Source organism: Babylonia areolata, chromosome 3 (genome assembly GCF_041734735.1).
Source record: "Babylonia areolata isolate BAREFJ2019XMU chromosome 3, ASM4173473v1, whole genome shotgun sequence".
Lineage (NCBI taxonomy): Eukaryota > Metazoa > Mollusca > Gastropoda > Neogastropoda > Buccinidae > Babylonia > Babylonia areolata.
The window spans coordinates 63,656,038-63,674,002 of NC_134878.1; the positions used below are offsets into that span (position 1 = coordinate 63,656,038).

Consider the following 17,965-nt stretch of genomic DNA (forward strand, 5'->3'; position numbering starts at 1 on the left):
TCATGATTGGATAGTGTGTTCATTTTCCTGCAACTTTTTTTTTTTTTTTTTTTTTTGTCATTTACTCTTATCATTACCCTTCATGACCAAAACTCCCTTGACAAATAGTTGTCACTGGGCATAAAATATGTTTGGCATTGAAAGGGTTTAAGGTGGGTATTTTTCTGATCTTCTAGATCAACAAATGTGCAGACCTGGTTGTGCCTGTTCATGTTTGTATATGCATGTGTATGATCAAATACACAAACTAAAGATCCCATAATCCATGTCAATATTCAGTGGGTTATGGAATCAAGAATATGCCCAGCATACACACACTCTGGAAAACAGGGAATGGCTGCCTACAAGGTGGGATAAAACTGATCACACACACAAAATCCCAATGTGCGAGTTGCAGCCCCTGAATGCAGAAGAAGGATCATTCACAAGTCAGTCCACTGCACACATGACAACAGAACATCAACAACAAATTTCTTTTCCATTATATTTATTATACATCTGGATCACATGCCAACACATATATTTGACTTCACAAGTTTTAGGCTACCAAAATAGTTTGACACCAAACCTTTTTTTTTTTAAAGAAAAAAAAAGACCCATTCGTTATACATCTATAATTGAACCATCATAAAGAATGTGGAAAAATGTTCAAGTAGCCTAACTGCCCCATCCATGACATATTCCCACACAAGGCTATATGGTAGTGGCTTTTATCAACATTTTTGTCACTTTTTTCACCTTAACTGCAAAAATTTCCTGTAATAATGCACACAACTTTACTGTGTAACTTGCTATGATGTTGCAAATATCACAAAGACTAGAGGATTAAAATGCTTAAGACGATAATTACAATCAATTCAAAATATTAAAAACATATATCAAACTAATACTTAACACTGATAGAAAAAAAATCAAATGACAAAACCACACTGTGCAAAACTGTTGAGCAAAATCAAAACTTTGTATTTAACAAACTTTTTTTCTGATGCAAATTGGATCTGTAATGTCAACTGCCAAAACGTTCTCCATGAAATTCTCCATATCTATCATGTGCTGACACTGTGATGCTTTCTGTATCAGCTCTAACATGTGTGTGCATTTACACAAAGAGTTATAAAAATGCTCACAGACAATTTGAAAACTTGAAAAAATATGTATACCATGCACTGTGATATGCTTATGGAATTCTCTGCATTTCATGTACAAAACTGAAGTCAGTATCATCATAACAAAGTTTAAAATGAAAAGGAAGGAAATAAAACCCAAACAGACAAACAAAAACAGAAAGAAAATTAAAAAAACCTACAGAAAGATGAGAGATAATCTGATAAGGGCAGGAACTATATCTGTGGAGATTTCCCCAAACTTCAACAAGAAGCCTTCCCCGTACTTCACCTAAAATGCTCTTCACTGCATGTCATGGGTCCCAAGTGATCCAGGCTTTTTCTGAAGGAAAAGTGGTCTTCCCTGACCCAGGCTTTTTCTGATTGAAGGAAGAAAGCCTTGCTGTATGTCATGGGTCTCCCGGGACCCATGGTCCCTTCCTTGACAGTGTGGGTCTGCTTGGATCTACGGTGTATTGGGAGTTAAGTTGTTTTGCATGTTTTGGGTTTGGGGGTTTGTTTGTTTTTTAAACCTTTGTTTACACAGGAAAACTATCAATTTTTGGTACAGATGCATGGCCGTGCTCTACTGTCAAACAATTTTGAGGAGGCAGCTTAAAACCTGACTCGGTTATCATGCGAAAATTATGACTGGGTCATTTAAGACCCACAACATATGGATAAGGGTTAACATGCTACGAACAGTACAGAGGGTTCCAAGGTCACATGGGGAGTTTGTATTACACTCCCAGTTTGGTTAAATGTACTTACCATATCAAACTGATGCAAACCAAGCCTATCTGTTTGCTCTTCTCGGCCCAAATTTATCGCGGCAACTCAGTGATACGGCATCTCGCCATCAGACCGCCATCTGCTAGCCAATGAAATGCCATTTCCGGCAGTAGGTAAACAATCATTCTCAATGGCCGCCATTTTTCAGATAAGTGACATTATCGATTTGCTCTGTCTCTGCAAACCTTTTATGGATTAGAAACGTTTTCGTCTCAGGATTCATGTATCTTACATCGTTTGCGTCTATTTGTGACGTTTTATTTGATGTTTTGTTTTGTGAACTTTGTCTCACTCTCTGCTCCCTTTTGGTCGTTGCAGACAGTTCCGGACTTTCTTCTACTAACGGACTCGCCACAATACTTGGGAACACTTGCAAATTACAGGGTTATAGAAGCACTTCAGTCATAATGTCCATGTAGAAACCACTTCCGTTTGATGCTTTCATGTTCATAAGACCACCAAGACACCCTCACAATTATGTGATGCACGGCATCAACTCTTTTGGACAGTAGAAATAAAAACCTTGTTTAAATAAAAATCATTGCCTTCTTTCAATTCAAATACCCAGTTTATATAGACCAAAAGGGCATAATCCCACACCCAATCTTTGACTAAAATGTAATTTTAACAACATTTGTATTTCATTTGTTAATATAACAAAAAATGCCACATTTTAAATGCATACCCACATAAAAAACAACAACAAAGAAAATGCCACAAAACTTTCCAAAAGTAAGGAGCCCAAGATTAACATTTATTTGGTTGTTGTTTTTTTTAAAAATAAACTTAAAGAAAATCCATTTCCTCATAACGCCCCCATTTCAGTGTCTCGGAACATGCAGAGAAAGTTGTCCCACAAGAATTGTCCAAGTTCATCACACGCCTCATCTGGCTAGGGAGTCAAACACTTTCTTCACGTCGCCGAAAACCTGCAACACACAGCATCACACTTTTTCAGCCTTGCGCCGTCATATTCAGCCTCCTAGGGTTCTGGTTTCAAGGTGGTGTCAAAGTATGCTGACTGATCCATATATGCTTTAAGAACTAATTGAAATGAAATAAAAGAAAAAAAAAGGAGCAGATGCCTGCCTGACATATTAATTAGCCCAATGCACTGGTCAGGATTTGACAGCTTAGCAAAGACTGAAATAGAACATTAACATGAAATGAAACAAAACTAAAAAATATCAACACAACAAACAAATGGATAAATTCAGTAAAATGTAATAAACATGGCCAATATACAGAAGGCAAATGACTAAAACATAATAATAAAAACGGACCATGTACACAAGTACGCATACTCACACAAGCATGCAAATGTACAAACACACACTCACATACACACACACACACACATTACACAGTAATTTCTTTTCCCTCCTGGATTTTTTTCCTACCCTCTTCCAATAGCACTTACAGTGAAAAGCCGTTAAAGAACAAACGAACAACACACACACACACACACAACACAGATACATAATGCACATGCGACAGTCTGCGGTCTGACACCCAGGCCAAACCCTCAGCCAACAAATTTACATACCCAGGCCCCACCCTTCACATAAAGACACATATAAATATATTCACAATACACCTGCATATGACCCAAACATATAATGAAGTGCGTCTCACAGACCCCAAGCTGCTGGAAAACAGCAGAATACATTCCACTGCTCAAAATGGTGGTGCCACAGAAAAACAAGAAAAGAAAACATACAGAAAAAAAAATGTCCCAATCCCATCGCCGATCAAGCCCTGCTCTGACTGCTGTTTCAATTTTCATGCCATGTCCGACACGAGTTTGTGTCAAAAACTTCATCAGTGCTGGCAGATGCAAAAGGACTGACCAAAAGTTAAAAGTCCATTATCAGCAACACTACAGCTACACACAGAACACACAGCAACATAGATCACTGTGCCTAAAGTTAGCAGAAATCATGTCCAACAGCTATTGTCAAGGTTTGAAAAAAATTTTTTAAATGAAGTTAAAGGTCCCATCGCCTTTTACAGCCATCAGGGAAGTGAATTCATATCCACTGCATCCAGAGCTCAGCATAGGCAGGCGGGGGCCCAGTCTTCTCCTTCCGCTGTTCTAACCTTCGCCAACCAAAATCAGGTATCAACTGCAGGCAGAGTGAGGAAAATGAAAGTGCCTTTCCCAAGGCAACCAAACCAAGCTGTCACAATTAAACAGCACCTTGAACCCTGATCAATGGTCAACACAGGATCACAAGTCCAGCGCTTCACCTATTCTGTCACAGTGTCTCTATTTCATGTAGGCACAGCAGTGAAGCATATCATGAAACTTCGTCAGCAAACACAAGCACCCAATCTGTTTATTTTTTCAGGGAGACCCGCATAAACTGAACTCTACAGATTGGTGATCAATCTCTGCTTGAACCCCCACCGCCCCTCCCAGCCCACCCCACCCCTCACCTAACCTCCAACCCACACCTACCTCCTCTGGTGTCTGGTTGGCGTCAATCTCAGCCACCAGGTCAAGCTTGCGGTAGTGCTCAATGACGGGCATGGTGGACTCAGTGTAGGTTTTAATCCTGAGGAAACACATCGTTATCATTATCACTTACAGCCCAGCCAACCATTACAGGGCCACATCAGGGCTGAAAATACAGTCAATAACAATCCCCAACAACATGAAGAAAAAACAACACTGGAAATTAAAATCAGCCACAAGTACAATCACATTCAAACATGAAAACCTAGGACATGCCTCTGACAATGACCTGTCCAACAATTAAAAAAAATAAGGATTAAAAAAAAAACCTGCACAAAAGAACATATTCACAGAAAAAACATAAAATTACATATAATAGGCAAAAAATAGAATAAAATACCAGCAAGAAACAAGCATGTCCTGGGCAATAAAAAAAAGAATACAACAAGAAAAAGCGCACACACACACACACAAATCAAGGCTGTCAAGGAAAAAAACTGGAGAATGATCCAACAAGGCAGAAATGACAGAAAAGGCCGAGATGACAAGACAGAAATGGTAAAAAGCCAGAAACAAAGAGACCAACTGAAAAGAGGAAATTTCTGGCACAGAATTTCCAGAAGGTGGGGATGCTGATTATATTGCTGGAAGAGCCCCTAGCATTCCCACAGGCGGGCAAAAAGGGGTGGGGGGGAGAACACTCATGATTATCACCCTGTAGTCATCGGCAACATCTTCACACAACAGCCAAGGTGAGAAAGTTCATTTGCTCATTTATCTGTAGTTTATTTACACAAGCTGATGTTAGACATGAATCAACAAAATTCAAATCGAATTAGTCATAACCGTATCACGTTATAAAAATCTCAGGGGAAAGACGGTCAGGAAAAGAGCAACAACAGCTCAAGCAGTACGTCTCCTCACTGAATCAGTCTTTCTCTCCGATTGTGGGACAAGAGATGGTTAACATTTCTTTTAAGCATAGGAACACATCAAGCATCCAATGGTGAAAGACACTGACCTTTTCTTCAAGCTCTCCATGTTGTCATCAGCCCTGCCACTAGTTTTGCCTCTGTCCAGACATCGGTTCACACACACCTGCCACAGAGCACACACTATGACTGTCCAGACATCGGTTCACACACACCTGCCACAGAGCACACACTATGACTGTCCAGACATCGGTTCACACACACCTGCCACAGAGCACACACTATGACTGTCCAGACATCGGTTCACACACACCTGCCACAGAGCACACACTATGACTGTCCAGACATCGGTTCACACACACCTGCCACAGAGCACAAACTATGACTGTCCTGACATCGGTTCACACACACCTGCCACAGAGCACACACTATGACTGTCCAGACATCGGTTCACACACACCTGCCACAGAGCACACACTATGACTGTCCAGACATCGGTTCACACACACCTGCCACAGAGCACACACTATGACTGTCCAGACATCGGTTCACACACACCTGCCACAGAGCACAAACTATGACTGTCCAGACATCGGTTCACACACACCTGCCACAGAGCACACACTATGACTGTCCAGACATCGGTTCACACACACCTGCCACAGAGCACACACTATGACTGTCCTGACGTCGGTTCACACACACCTGCCACAGAGCACACACTATGACTGTCCTGACGTCGGTTCACACACACCTGCCACAGAGCACACACTATGACTGTCCAGACATCGGTTCACACACACCTGCCACAGAGCACACACTATGACTGTCCAGACATCGGTTCACACACACCCGCCACAGAGCACACACTATGACTGTCCAGACATCGGTTCACACACACCTGCCACAGAGCACACACTATGACTGTCCTGACGTCGGTTCACACACACCTGCCACACAGCACAAACTATGACTGTCCAGACATCGGTTCACACACACCTGCCACACAGCACACACTATGACTGTCCTGACGTCGGTTCACACACACCTGCCACAGAGCACACACTATGACTGTCCTGACGTTGGTTCACACACACCTGCCACAGAGCACACACTATGACTGTCCTGACGTTGGTTCACACACACCTGCCACAGAACACACACTATGACTGTCCAGACAACGGTTCACACACACCTGCCACAGAGCACACACTATGACTGTCCTGACGTCGGTTCACACACACCTGCCACAGAGCACACACTATGACTGTCCAGACATCGGTTCACACACACCTGCCACAGAGCACACACTATGACTGTCCAGACATCGGTTCACACACACCTGCCACAGAGCACACACTACGACTGTCCAGACATCGGTTCACACACACCTGCCACAGAGCACACACTATGACTGTCCAGACAACGGTTCACACACACCTGCCACAGAGCACACACTATGACTGTCCAGACATCGGTTCACACACACCTGCCACAGAGCACACACTATGACTGTCCAGACATCGGTTCACACACACCTGCCACAGAGCACACACTATGACTGTCCAGACATCGGTTCACACACACCACACACCCCGACTGTCCTGACATCGGTTCACACACACCACGACTGTCCTGACATCAGTTCACACACACCACGACTGTCCTGACATCGGTTCACACACACCACAACTGTCCTGACATCAGTTCACACACACCACACACCAAGACTGTCCTGACATCAATTCACACACACCACACACCAAGACTGTCCTGACATCGGTTCACACACACCACGACTGTCCTGACATCAATTCACACACACCACACACCAAGACTGTCCTGACATCAATTCACACACCAAGACTGTCCTGACATCAGTTCACACACACCACACATCAAGACTGTCCTGACATCAATTCACACACACCACACACCAAGACTGTCCTGACATCGGTTCACACACACCTCAACTGTCCTAACAATGGTTCACACACACCTGCCACAGAGCACACACTATGACTGTCCTGACACAGGTTCACACACACCATACACCATGACTGTCCTGACATCAGTTCACACACACCACACACCATGACTGTCCTGACATCAGTTCACACACACCACACACCAAAACTGTCCTGACATCGGTTCACACAAACCTCAACTGTCCTGACAATGGTTCACACACACCTGCCAAGCTCTAGACACATACAAAACACAATACTTGCAGCCATATTCTACTGCATTATGATAATGGTTTGAGACTGTTTTTCAGTTCAGGTTTTCCCTCAGAATGTCATACACACATTCAAGGGTTCACAACTCACATCCTCACGGCAGTTGAAGAACAAGACTTTGCGAACAACAGCCACGGAGTCCATGGCTTGATTCCAGCCGTCCAGGTTGTCCTTGTTGCGGGGAAAGCCATCAATGAGGAAATGGTTCTTCTTGCTTTCCTCCATCGCCTGTTGGGCAGAGGACAATCACTGCCATACATCACAAACAAGAGGACGACTCAGCATTAGGCTGCCACACACAGTCACATGCTCACCCGTAAAAAAAAGACTTAAAGAGTGTTGATGTTGAGTGGTTATCATTAAATTATATTACTAAGCATGTGGTTATCGCAATGATCCAGACTTCAACTGTTATGAAACAAAAAAAGAAATGCCAAAGTGTATGAACCAAGTGTTCATCATTTTATGTGTCAAAAGTGTGTGCCCATGGATATATACTGTACTGTGTGTGTGGTTATCACATGTATGTATACATTACATGTGTGAATTATGTGCATGTGTGTGTGCATTGTGATATAAATTCAAGTGAACTTGTGTGTACATGTGCAACTCAACATCCTCTATATTGTCACGTTTGTGTTAATAATCTCATTATTGTATCAATATGTCTTTACTGTAGCCATGAAGAGCTGGAGAAAACGACGTCATCCATTGCCAGAGCTGAACTGATGGTGCAGCTGTGAATGCCAAGAAGACGACATTGTATCAGTTTGTCTACGGTTCTCATTTTCTACTGCCAATTCCAATTTCAGTTTGTGTCGGTAATATTTGATAAGACTTATCATTTTTTTATGGCAGAAATCAAACTTCTACTCAATTACTGCATTCATGTGATTCTTTTGTCACAACAAAAATGACGAAAGATCTTTTTATATCACCTCAGATAAAAAGTCAGCTGCCAATGTTAGATAATGAATTAGGCTATTTATTGATTTTATCACTTTGAAAAAATTATGAAATGTAAAATACTAGCATACTGTCTGTAATTTTTACACGTTCATGCTTGTATGTACATCTATGAGCATGTTTCTCTGTGTCAATGCATATCGAGTCTATGCATGCAAAAGATCAAATACACATGTAATGGATCCTGTAATCCATGTTCAGTGGGTTATGGAAAAACAATGTACCCAGCATTGCACACCCCCAAAAACAGAGTATGGCTGTTTCTATGGTGGGCTAAATAAACAAAACAGTCATACATGTAAAGGGTTACATGTCTGTCTGAGTGTGTGTGTGCATGCCTGAAACCTGATTGAGTGACACAAGAAATGTATAATGAGCACCAAACAGCAGCTGTCAGTCAGCTCTATACTGGTAGGTAGCCTGTTGTGCTAATAACTCAGTGGATTTTTCATAATTTTATGGCTTTTTTTGTTGTTGTTGCTGTTGTTGTTGTTGTTTGTTTGTTATTTTTTGCTACCCCATCATCTGCACTGTTTCAGCGGCATAACTCCCACATCACTCATTCCAAGTCCCCCTTACATAGCCACACCCATATTCGTCTGTCGCAGTCCCAGTGCCAGCAATCTACAGGGAACCATCAATGTTAGGTCGCCAGGAGGCCAAAAACCAGAGGAGACCCTGCACTGCTGCTGAGTCACTTCTGTGGTGTTCGGTAGTGCCTGTTCTGACTTAACATACTTAGGACACCAATTACTAAGCCCCCTGCTGATGACAATAATGGTTTAGTTGTGGAACCAGACTGAGTGAGTGTCTCCCCCAGAGTGGGGACCACCACATCCCTCCATCGACAGTCCCCCATGAATCCGCTGACACTGATGGCCTTGACAAGACTTAACCCAAGCGTGGAAGTGGAGGGGTGTCGAAACTGAGGTCACCGTGAGAGCAGGGCATGAAAGGCCACATATTTGGGGCTTTTTTTTATATTGATGATAATGAAGGAAGATTACGATGATGATGATGATGATGCTGCTGCTGCTATGGAGGTCCATTTAGGTTTGGGCCTACATGATAAGGCTGTACTTTACACTTCCTGTAATAATATCCCGGCATCAACCAGGCCAGAGAGATACAGATACTTGCAGTGTTGGTCAGGAAATTAAAGCAACACACCCAGTCTGTGATGCTAACCACTTCGCCATGACAGCTGGTTAAAAAAATAACTTTGTGATTGTAAAGTGCTAAGAGCTTGGTCTCTGACCGAGGACAGGTGCTATAATTTTCATAAGTATCCATCCATGTACCATATGCAGTACTGGATGGAGGTATTGCAGAATATAATGATTATCAATGTGAACTGGTTAATGCGCAGGCAAGCATATATTTTTAGTTTGGATTTTGGCCCAAGGTTCCCTTGTTCTTAATTTTGCATGAAACCCTTTCTTTCCCTCCCTGATCTTACTTTTTTTTTTTACCATTTTAAAACTTTCATAATCATTTCAATTGACTGAGAAAACACTCCTAGATTTCCTATCAAACCATCCACTCAGGAGCACCTGCTTACACAGTGCACTTGACTGTGCAAGTGTACTTGTGCTTGCATGTGTGAGCTATAGAATGGGAGGGGGCCAGGAATTACTGTGGTTTAATCTTCCTTTCCCCTCTCTACAACTTGAAGAACAAGTATCTGTTACAGGAATGTTCTGGTCTTTCAGTGCAAGTGAGACTGATACATGTTGTACAGTGCGACACATAGAGTTCATGCAAAACTTCTTCCCCTACAATGTACAACTCATCAACTGGCACAGAAATTCATTGGTAGTCTGGCACTTACCTTTGTACCTCTTCCTTATATTTCAGGTTAAAAATAATAAGAAAAAAAGACAAATGTGAATGAATGTTTGAGAACATTCAGGTGCTTTTGTTGGTGTTTAATATTTGATTACAAACCATTCTGAGCAAGGAGCAAGTGATTTTCACAGGCACAATGGAGCCATTCTTGATGTGAGTTTCAATATCCTCTCGGTACTTGGAGTCAGTCTTCTGTCTTTCTGCCCGCAGCAAATCCCCCGCTGACAGGTGAACATATTTGAATTCCTGGAACACAGCACAGCCTTGTCTTTTACACTTTTTTTCATAAAGAATACTTTGTTTCTCGCTTTTTTCTTTCTGTCCAAATGGTTACTTAAACACAATAGCAATATGGAAACAACTGAAAATGTCAAAAAGAATATTCAACACAAAACATCGAATTTTACATGTACACTTGTCACTCCAACACTTTGGATGACACAATGATTATGTTCTGACTCCACTCAATTTTTGTTCTACTATATTTTCATTCAAAAATAAACCATTGTAAATTATACAATGAGTTACTAAACAGTAAAGTCATGCAATCTGCTTGAATGTAATATACATCAACAATAATCTGAGCATTAGCAGCCGATCTCATTTTTACATATATTTCCACAAAAATGAAAGCCTGTTCTTTATACATAATGATAATGCACAAAACAGAACCTCCGCCCTCCCCTAAGTCTCCCACAATTCACTGCTCAAGCATTCCTTCATTAGCATCTCTACATTTTTTCATTCATCAAAATGATCAACCTTTTTCCTGAAGTCTTTGTCTAGGATGCACCATAACTGGTTGATATCAGGATGTGCCATAACTAGAAGCTTGGGCTGTGCCAGTCAGGTGTATTTCTGGGGACCACTACAGTAGCCGGACTGGTCTAGTTAAGATGCAAACACACCAATGGACTGCACCCCATCTCCCCTATCAACTAACAGTGCGTCCCTCGGCAACCCAGTTAAATTGCACCCAACAACAACCTTTCACAAAACAATTTTCATCAACATGATGATGTTGATCGTCAAAAGTGGAAGAAGAAATAGCAATTTTAGACAATCTTTAAACCCCACTGGTGCAAAACATCTTAACTACATTATTTTCCAAGAAAGTAGTTAGAACAGCACTTTTTTGTGACTGCACATAAATATTAAATTACACTGTTTAAATTCTAACAATAATATATTGATTTCAAACAAACTATAAATAAGTAACTGCACACACACTCACACAAAAACACCTCCATCATCACAACAATTACACAATAATTGCATCAGAAGTCACAAATATGAGATTATGAATAATCAAAATCCTGAAATGATTCTTCTTGCAACTTCTAAAACACTCACAGACTCACACAAAAACACCTCCACCATCACACCAAATATATCATAATTGCATCAGCTGCCACAAATATGACAATGAATAATCAATATCCTGAAATAACTCTTCTTGCAACTTCTAAAACAAGTGCAGACTCTTTGCGACCTGGAAACATTTTGAAATCGAAATTAGCGGAATTTATCTTCACACTTTGACAACATCAGAAAATTTGTGATTGCTGAGGAAATTACCTGCTCAATCCTTTGACACTGTGTGCCCTTGCCGGCCCCAGGTCCACCCAACACAAACACCACGTTGTACATGGTCTGAGACTGAGAATCTCCGGCCATACTCGTGTTCATCCAGCACAAGGGTGAAGACCTCAGCTGTCTCAGGTGTAAATAATATTGCTTCACTGTACACGATCTGAGCAGAGTGGATCGCAGACGACAAAATCCGCTTTGCGTCAGACCGGACACCCCGCCGAGCAAGCAAACAAATGCTGAAGCCAGAGCCTCTGATGACGTGTCCACGGGGTTTGTTCAAAGATCGTCGGTCGATCTATTGATACGCTGGCTGATTTCGTTAAACGTCACACTCACACAGTGTGGTGTTGACTGTCAGACAATCAGAATCAGACGTGACGCACTGTCTTCCCAAACAGCCTGGAAACGCAACTGAATAGACAGTTATCAACCGGTAACTGTCCACGCTCCACCTATTTAGTACTGAATTGTGTTCGATCAATTATTTAAACACAAACAATCGACTGAAAACCTGTAACAACCTTCGAATTCTTCCCGGTGTATTTTTTTCTTTTTACGTTAACGATATCACAACACAAACGGGACACGCTTCAAAAGCTCTTTTGTATTGAAGGCCAAATTCTTTTCACACGGGTGCCCTGTGCGCAGTGACCTGCGCAACGCAACGCAAGTCACGGGAGAACAAGGGTCATTTGGGGTTATACCTGCACCATAATATATGTATGTATACACGTATGTGATTATGTATATATGTATCTCAGTGGTCTGCGCCAGTTGCTCGTGGTCAAAATGTTGACCGCAGACACCCAAAATAAACATTCTTATTTTCGCTGCCTATCTTAACATGGTGTAGTTCTTGTGGTAACAGTCATAGACACAGATATCTCATATTACATACCAGTGTCTATGCATCAGTGTCGTCTTGTAGCCACCACCACCCCCCCCCCCCCCCCCCCCCAACTCCTGTGATGGATATTCTCGAAGGTTATTTTCACCTGATGTGGGTGTCGACATTAACCCCAAATGCAAAGTTCTGTTTCTCAAGAATCACTGTGCTCGCAATCAGTGACAGGAATGAACAACTTGATACTACCAATTTTTAGTTTATTATTAATTTTTGGTTCCAGAAGCACGTGACGTCCGGTGCGTTTTCTTCCAGCTAGAGCTTAAATACGCATTTTCCATTGCTGAACGAACACCTAACTGGAACCGTGAGTGACTGTACAAACTGAAAGAATCCATGAAAGTTTTGACTCCAGATGACTTTGGCACGGGAACAATTTAGTTGCCAGTCGGGCACTGGCATGCCATATCATGTATTCCATAGGCCTATCATCACACACACACACACACACACACACACACACACACACACACACGCACGCACGCACGCACACACACACACACACACACACACACACACACACACACATGGCGTTTGTTGTTTCAGTTGACTGTTATAACTACTTATCATAAAACATGCCAGAGTACATCTGCCTGAGCGGGTAATAAAAAGTAAAAGAAAACAAACTAAAATCCCAACGGAACCCGGCCCACGACTGATTTATACATTATCGAATTTTCAAGTTGTGCCAATGTGTGTGTATGCATGTGTGTGTGTGTGTGTGTGTGTGTGTGTGTGTGTGTGTGTGTGTGTGTGTGTGACAGTGTTGTGTATGTCGTGTCAATCAGTGTTTGTGTGTGTGTGCGTGTGCAGTGTCAGTCAGTGTGTGTGTGTGTGTGACGGTGTGTGTGTGAGTGTGTGTGTGTGTGCCAGTGTGTGTGTGTATCACTGACCTCAGTTTGTAGTGTGCGTGTGTTAGTGTGTGTGCTTGTGTCAGTGTGTGTGCCAGTGTACTGATGCCGTATTTATCATTACAGTTTATCATTCTTATCATCATTATTATCACATGTTGTTGTTGTTGTTGTTGATTGCGGTCTGGTGTGCGCCACAGTGTGTGTGTGTGTGTGTGTGTGTGTGTGTGTGCCGTGTGTGTTTGTGTGTTCCAGTCTTGGGTAAACAATCATTCAAGTTTTCTCTGCCAGGCAATACTGATATTCAGTTGTTGACACTATACTGTGTGACGGTTTTTGTTTGTTTGCAGTTTGTTGGTTGGTTTTTTTGTTTGTTTGTTTTTTGTTTGTTTGTTTGTTTTTGTTGGGGAGGGTTTCCAACACTGTCAGTGGTCGGCCTAACTCAAGATAAAAAAATTAAAAAAATGATCGAGAGGTCTACACAAGAGGAACTGTCTGATGAAGACTGTGAGGTTTAGAAGAAGGCAGGCAATCAACTAAGCAGCCACTAACAATCAGTATACACGCTTAGACCAAGGACCCGACAAACAAGCACGAAATGGAAAGTCAGGTATCATGTGAAATGAAGCCTTCGTTCAGGCTGAGTTGAGAACTTGAGCAAAATTTTAATGTGACTGTGGCATGGGCACCGGGGCTGAGCTCTGACGGGCGGACTCCGTGACAGTGGATCGGCATGGGCACCGGCCGGGGGCTGAGCTCTGACGGGCGGACTCCGTGACAGTGGATCGGCATGGGCACCGGCCGGGGGCTGAGCTCTGACGGGTGGACTCCGTGACAGTGGATCGGCATGGGCACCGGCCGGGGGCTGAGCTCTGACGGGCGGACTCCGTGACAGTGGATCGGCATGGGCACCGGGGCTGAGCTCTGACGGGCGGACTCCGTGACAGTGGATCCGGGCCAGCCATCTAACGTTGTTGCAGATACCTTCTTTTTTTTTCTTTTTTTCTTTTTTTAAAATAGCATATATCAAATTCTAACTTTAGACGGTTTGCAGTTTAACTTGATCCGGGCTACGTTTTTGTTGTTGTTGTTGTTGCTGCTGCTGCCGAGTGCTGTTGTTGTTGGGATTTTTGTCGTTGTTTTTGTTGTTGTTGCTTGTTTGTTTGTTTGCTTATTGATTTTTGTTGCCCTGATGGCCGGATGAAAGAAATCATGTCACGGTCCTGCCTTGCTTATTCCACTTCCTTCATTAAAGCCTCGGAAAATTCATCAGTCAAAATTCACACGTGAAGTTGATGTCATCTGGTTTCACCGACTGTTTACAGCTATATCACTTGCTGTAGTTTGTTGTTTTGTACTGAGTGGGGTGCGGCAGGGGGTGGGGGTGGGACCGGCGGTCTTCAGTTTAACTTGATGATATCCGCCAATTCGAACTTTGAACCAGTGAGTTTTAACTTGATCCCCGCCGGCGGAACTCGGTATTTAGAGCTGATGCCATCTGGTTTAACAGACTGTTTCCAACCACTCCAGTGTTAGTCAGTGTTGCACAAGATGAACTTTTTTTTTTTTTACACAGTATACAGTTATCACTTAGTTTTGTTTTAAATTAAAGGTTTAACCTGATCCTGCAGCTACTTCAAGTTATGCCACATCCGGGGTTTGTTTGGGGACTCGGACTGGAGATGGAGTAGGCCTACTATTGTCAAATACTTCCGTGCAGCAGTTTTCGCTGAATTCCCAGAACCATTTTTGGCCCTTGAAGCAAACTTGAAGAGCAAGTGTTAAACTGAGGACAACAAAACATCAGAGCCCCAACGGGTACACCAGCTGATATCGATACACTCAGTCTTCACAAACGACGGTACGTCGTACAGGACATGGAATAAGATGTTCCATGTCAATCGACATTTGATGAACGTTTACCATCTGAATTCATAACTCACCTCATCCCTCTTACAATGCAACCTTCACCAAGCTAAGACCCAAGCACAAAACAACTTGACCTGAAGGGCATCAGCCAAGATAGGTCGTTAAACTCAGCTCCGTCTGCGTTAACCTGAAATCTGTGATCTGCTTGAAATATACGTTCTGCACCGAAAATTGAGAGATGACATAATATAGGCTGTGGCTGAAACCCAAACCAGAGGATGCCATATTTTCTGGTAATTTCTGTTTTGAGAACAAGAATAACAGCATAACCAGGGTGCCATTAAAAATTTAAAAAAAGAAGAGTTTTTATTATTTGTTTGTTCATTCACGTGTTTCTATCCTTCGGCTAACATTTCAAACCTTACCGCGGCGAGGTGGATGATTTTATCTATGAACTGACATTAATATTTCAAGACACTGATGTAATTGTGTGATAATTGCCTTTCATTTATGTGGTTCAAGACAGTCTCTGAAGTTGGTTGGGTTTTTTTCGAGACAGTCTCTGATGTATTTTTTTCAGCAGGTTTACTAAGAGTATGGATTTCATATCGACAGTGATTCGGCTGTTGACCATTTTGCTTTTTCTCCTTCTTCCTTTTTTTTTTTTTTTTTTTTTTCAGACGAGCTTTTGTAGGTCATATGTAAATAAGAGGCCATTAATGATTCCGGCATACAGTTTGGTCTTTGGGCGTTTCAAACAATCCAGTTCATTAAACTGGGCCCGGAATTCTTCCAAAGGCTTTCTACGATTATTTTTCACAATCCGAATCACCGACTCCAATACTGATGTGAAGTCAGCCACGGTCAATCTCTGCCCCCATTGAGTTTCTATGGATTTTCTGCTGTCTTTCACATTTCCCGTATTATTAATATGGCATTTGTAGATCAATGTTATTTTGGGACAGTTAATCAATCTACCTGTAATTTTAGAATCAAATCTTTTTCAGATATCCTGGCAGACGCAACAATGAACACGGCACAAACGGGAAATAAGTGTGGAGACTTCGTCATTTTTATGTACGAGGTACTCTCCCTTCCTCCATGAAACACACGATTAGACAAGCGCGTGCACTGGTTTCTCAATTTACCTGCATGCGAGAATTAAAACCATGGTAATGAAGTGTTATCGTAAGATACGAAACATCAGATACACTTCCGATCACATCACCAAGGAACAGGCGCACCACATCAAGCAGCACAGCACACTGGACCTTGAAATTATAAGATCTGCAGTTAATAAAAGGAAACTTCGTTGATATGGCCACGAAACAAGATCCAATGGCCTTGTTAACACAATCGTCCAATGAGCTGTTGAGGCAGGGTGAAGGAAGGGGGAAATGATCGACAGACAACATTGCAGAATGGACAGGAAAACCATTCATAGAGACCCAGGATATTACACACAACTGACTGACCTGGAGGAATCTGGTGAATATTGCTCTTCTGCAGCATTGGGGCAATGCCTCTTCACTCTTCACAGAGTTGCTTGAAGACTGAGAAGAAAATTCTCCCCCACCATCACCTTTAATAAACTTGTTCAAAATTCATGCTAGGTCTGTATGAGTTGTCAGTTGGGCCAGTTTAAAAACATACAATCACTTTTAATAAACTTTTTCATTATTCATGGTAGGTCTGTACGAGTTGTCAGTTGGGCCAGTTTAAAAACATACAATCACTTTTAATAAACTTTTTCGTAATTCATGGTAGGTCTGTACGAGTTGTCAGTTGCACTGGTTTAAAACATACAATCACCTTTAATAAACATTTTCAAAATTCATGTTAGGTCTGTACAAGTTGTCAGTTGGGCCGGTTTAAAAACATACAATCACCTTTCATAAACTTTTCATAATTCATGGTAGGTCAGTACAAGTTGTCAGGTGTGCCGGTTTAAAAACATGCAATCACCTTTAATAAACTTTTTCATAATTCATAGAAGGTATGTGCAAGTTGTCAGTTGCGCCTGTCTATAAACATACAATCACCTCAATAAACTTTTTCATAAATCATGGTAGGTCTGTGCAAGTTGTCAGTTGAGCCAGTTTAAAAACATACAATCACCTTTAATAAACATTTTCATAATTCAGGGTAGGTCTGTGCGAGTTGTCAGTTGCACCAATTTGAAAAAATGCCATCAGTGATGACAGTGTCACAGGCTTGCTTGTGGCAGTGTTTCACGAGTGAAGCCATTCTGTGATTGTGTGCCCATTATTTTGACCCTTGGGTGATGGTTCCCCATCCAGTCCATCAGCAGGCCCAAACTACTGTCCTTTACAATGTCTTCCATTCTTGCCACATGGCAGTCAAACCTTTCATTCATGTTTTCAAGTTTTAAATAATTATGACAAATAT

General features: G+C 42.0%; 1 protein-coding gene across 1 annotated transcript; it reads right to left on the bottom strand.

The window, feature by feature from the left end:
* Nucleotides 1-476: 476 nt before the first annotated feature.
* Nucleotides 477-12,548, bottom strand: LOC143280190 (UMP-CMP kinase-like). Its single transcript, XM_076584797.1, has 6 exons — nt 11,918-12,548; nt 10,439-10,585; nt 7,616-7,753; nt 5,375-5,451; nt 4,357-4,453; nt 477-2,824 (listed from the first exon to the last, which is right to left on the bottom strand). The coding sequence occupies exons 1-6, from the start codon at nt 12,026-12,028 to the stop codon at nt 2,780-2,782; spliced, it is 615 nt and encodes a 204-aa protein (XP_076440912.1). The 5' UTR covers nt 12,029-12,548; the 3' UTR covers nt 477-2,779.
* Between the last annotated feature and the right edge of the window lie 5,417 nt (nt 12,549-17,965).

What these genes read in the sequence shown, in the direction of transcription:
- LOC143280190 (XM_076584797.1), bottom strand. Translation starts at nt 12,028, where the DNA reads ATGAACACGAGTATGGCCGGAGATTCTCAGTCTCAGACCATGTACAAC. An exon ending in CTTGCTCCTTGCTCAGAATG is followed by an intron (nt 7,754 to 10,438) that starts GTTTGTAATCAA and finishes TCTGCCCAACAG; the next exon opens with GCGATGGAGGAAAGCAAGAA. An exon ending in CCAACCAGACACCAGAGGAG is followed by an intron (nt 2,825 to 4,356) that starts GTAGGTGTGGGT and finishes TGTGTGTTGCAG; the next exon opens with GTTTTCGGCGACGTGAAGAA.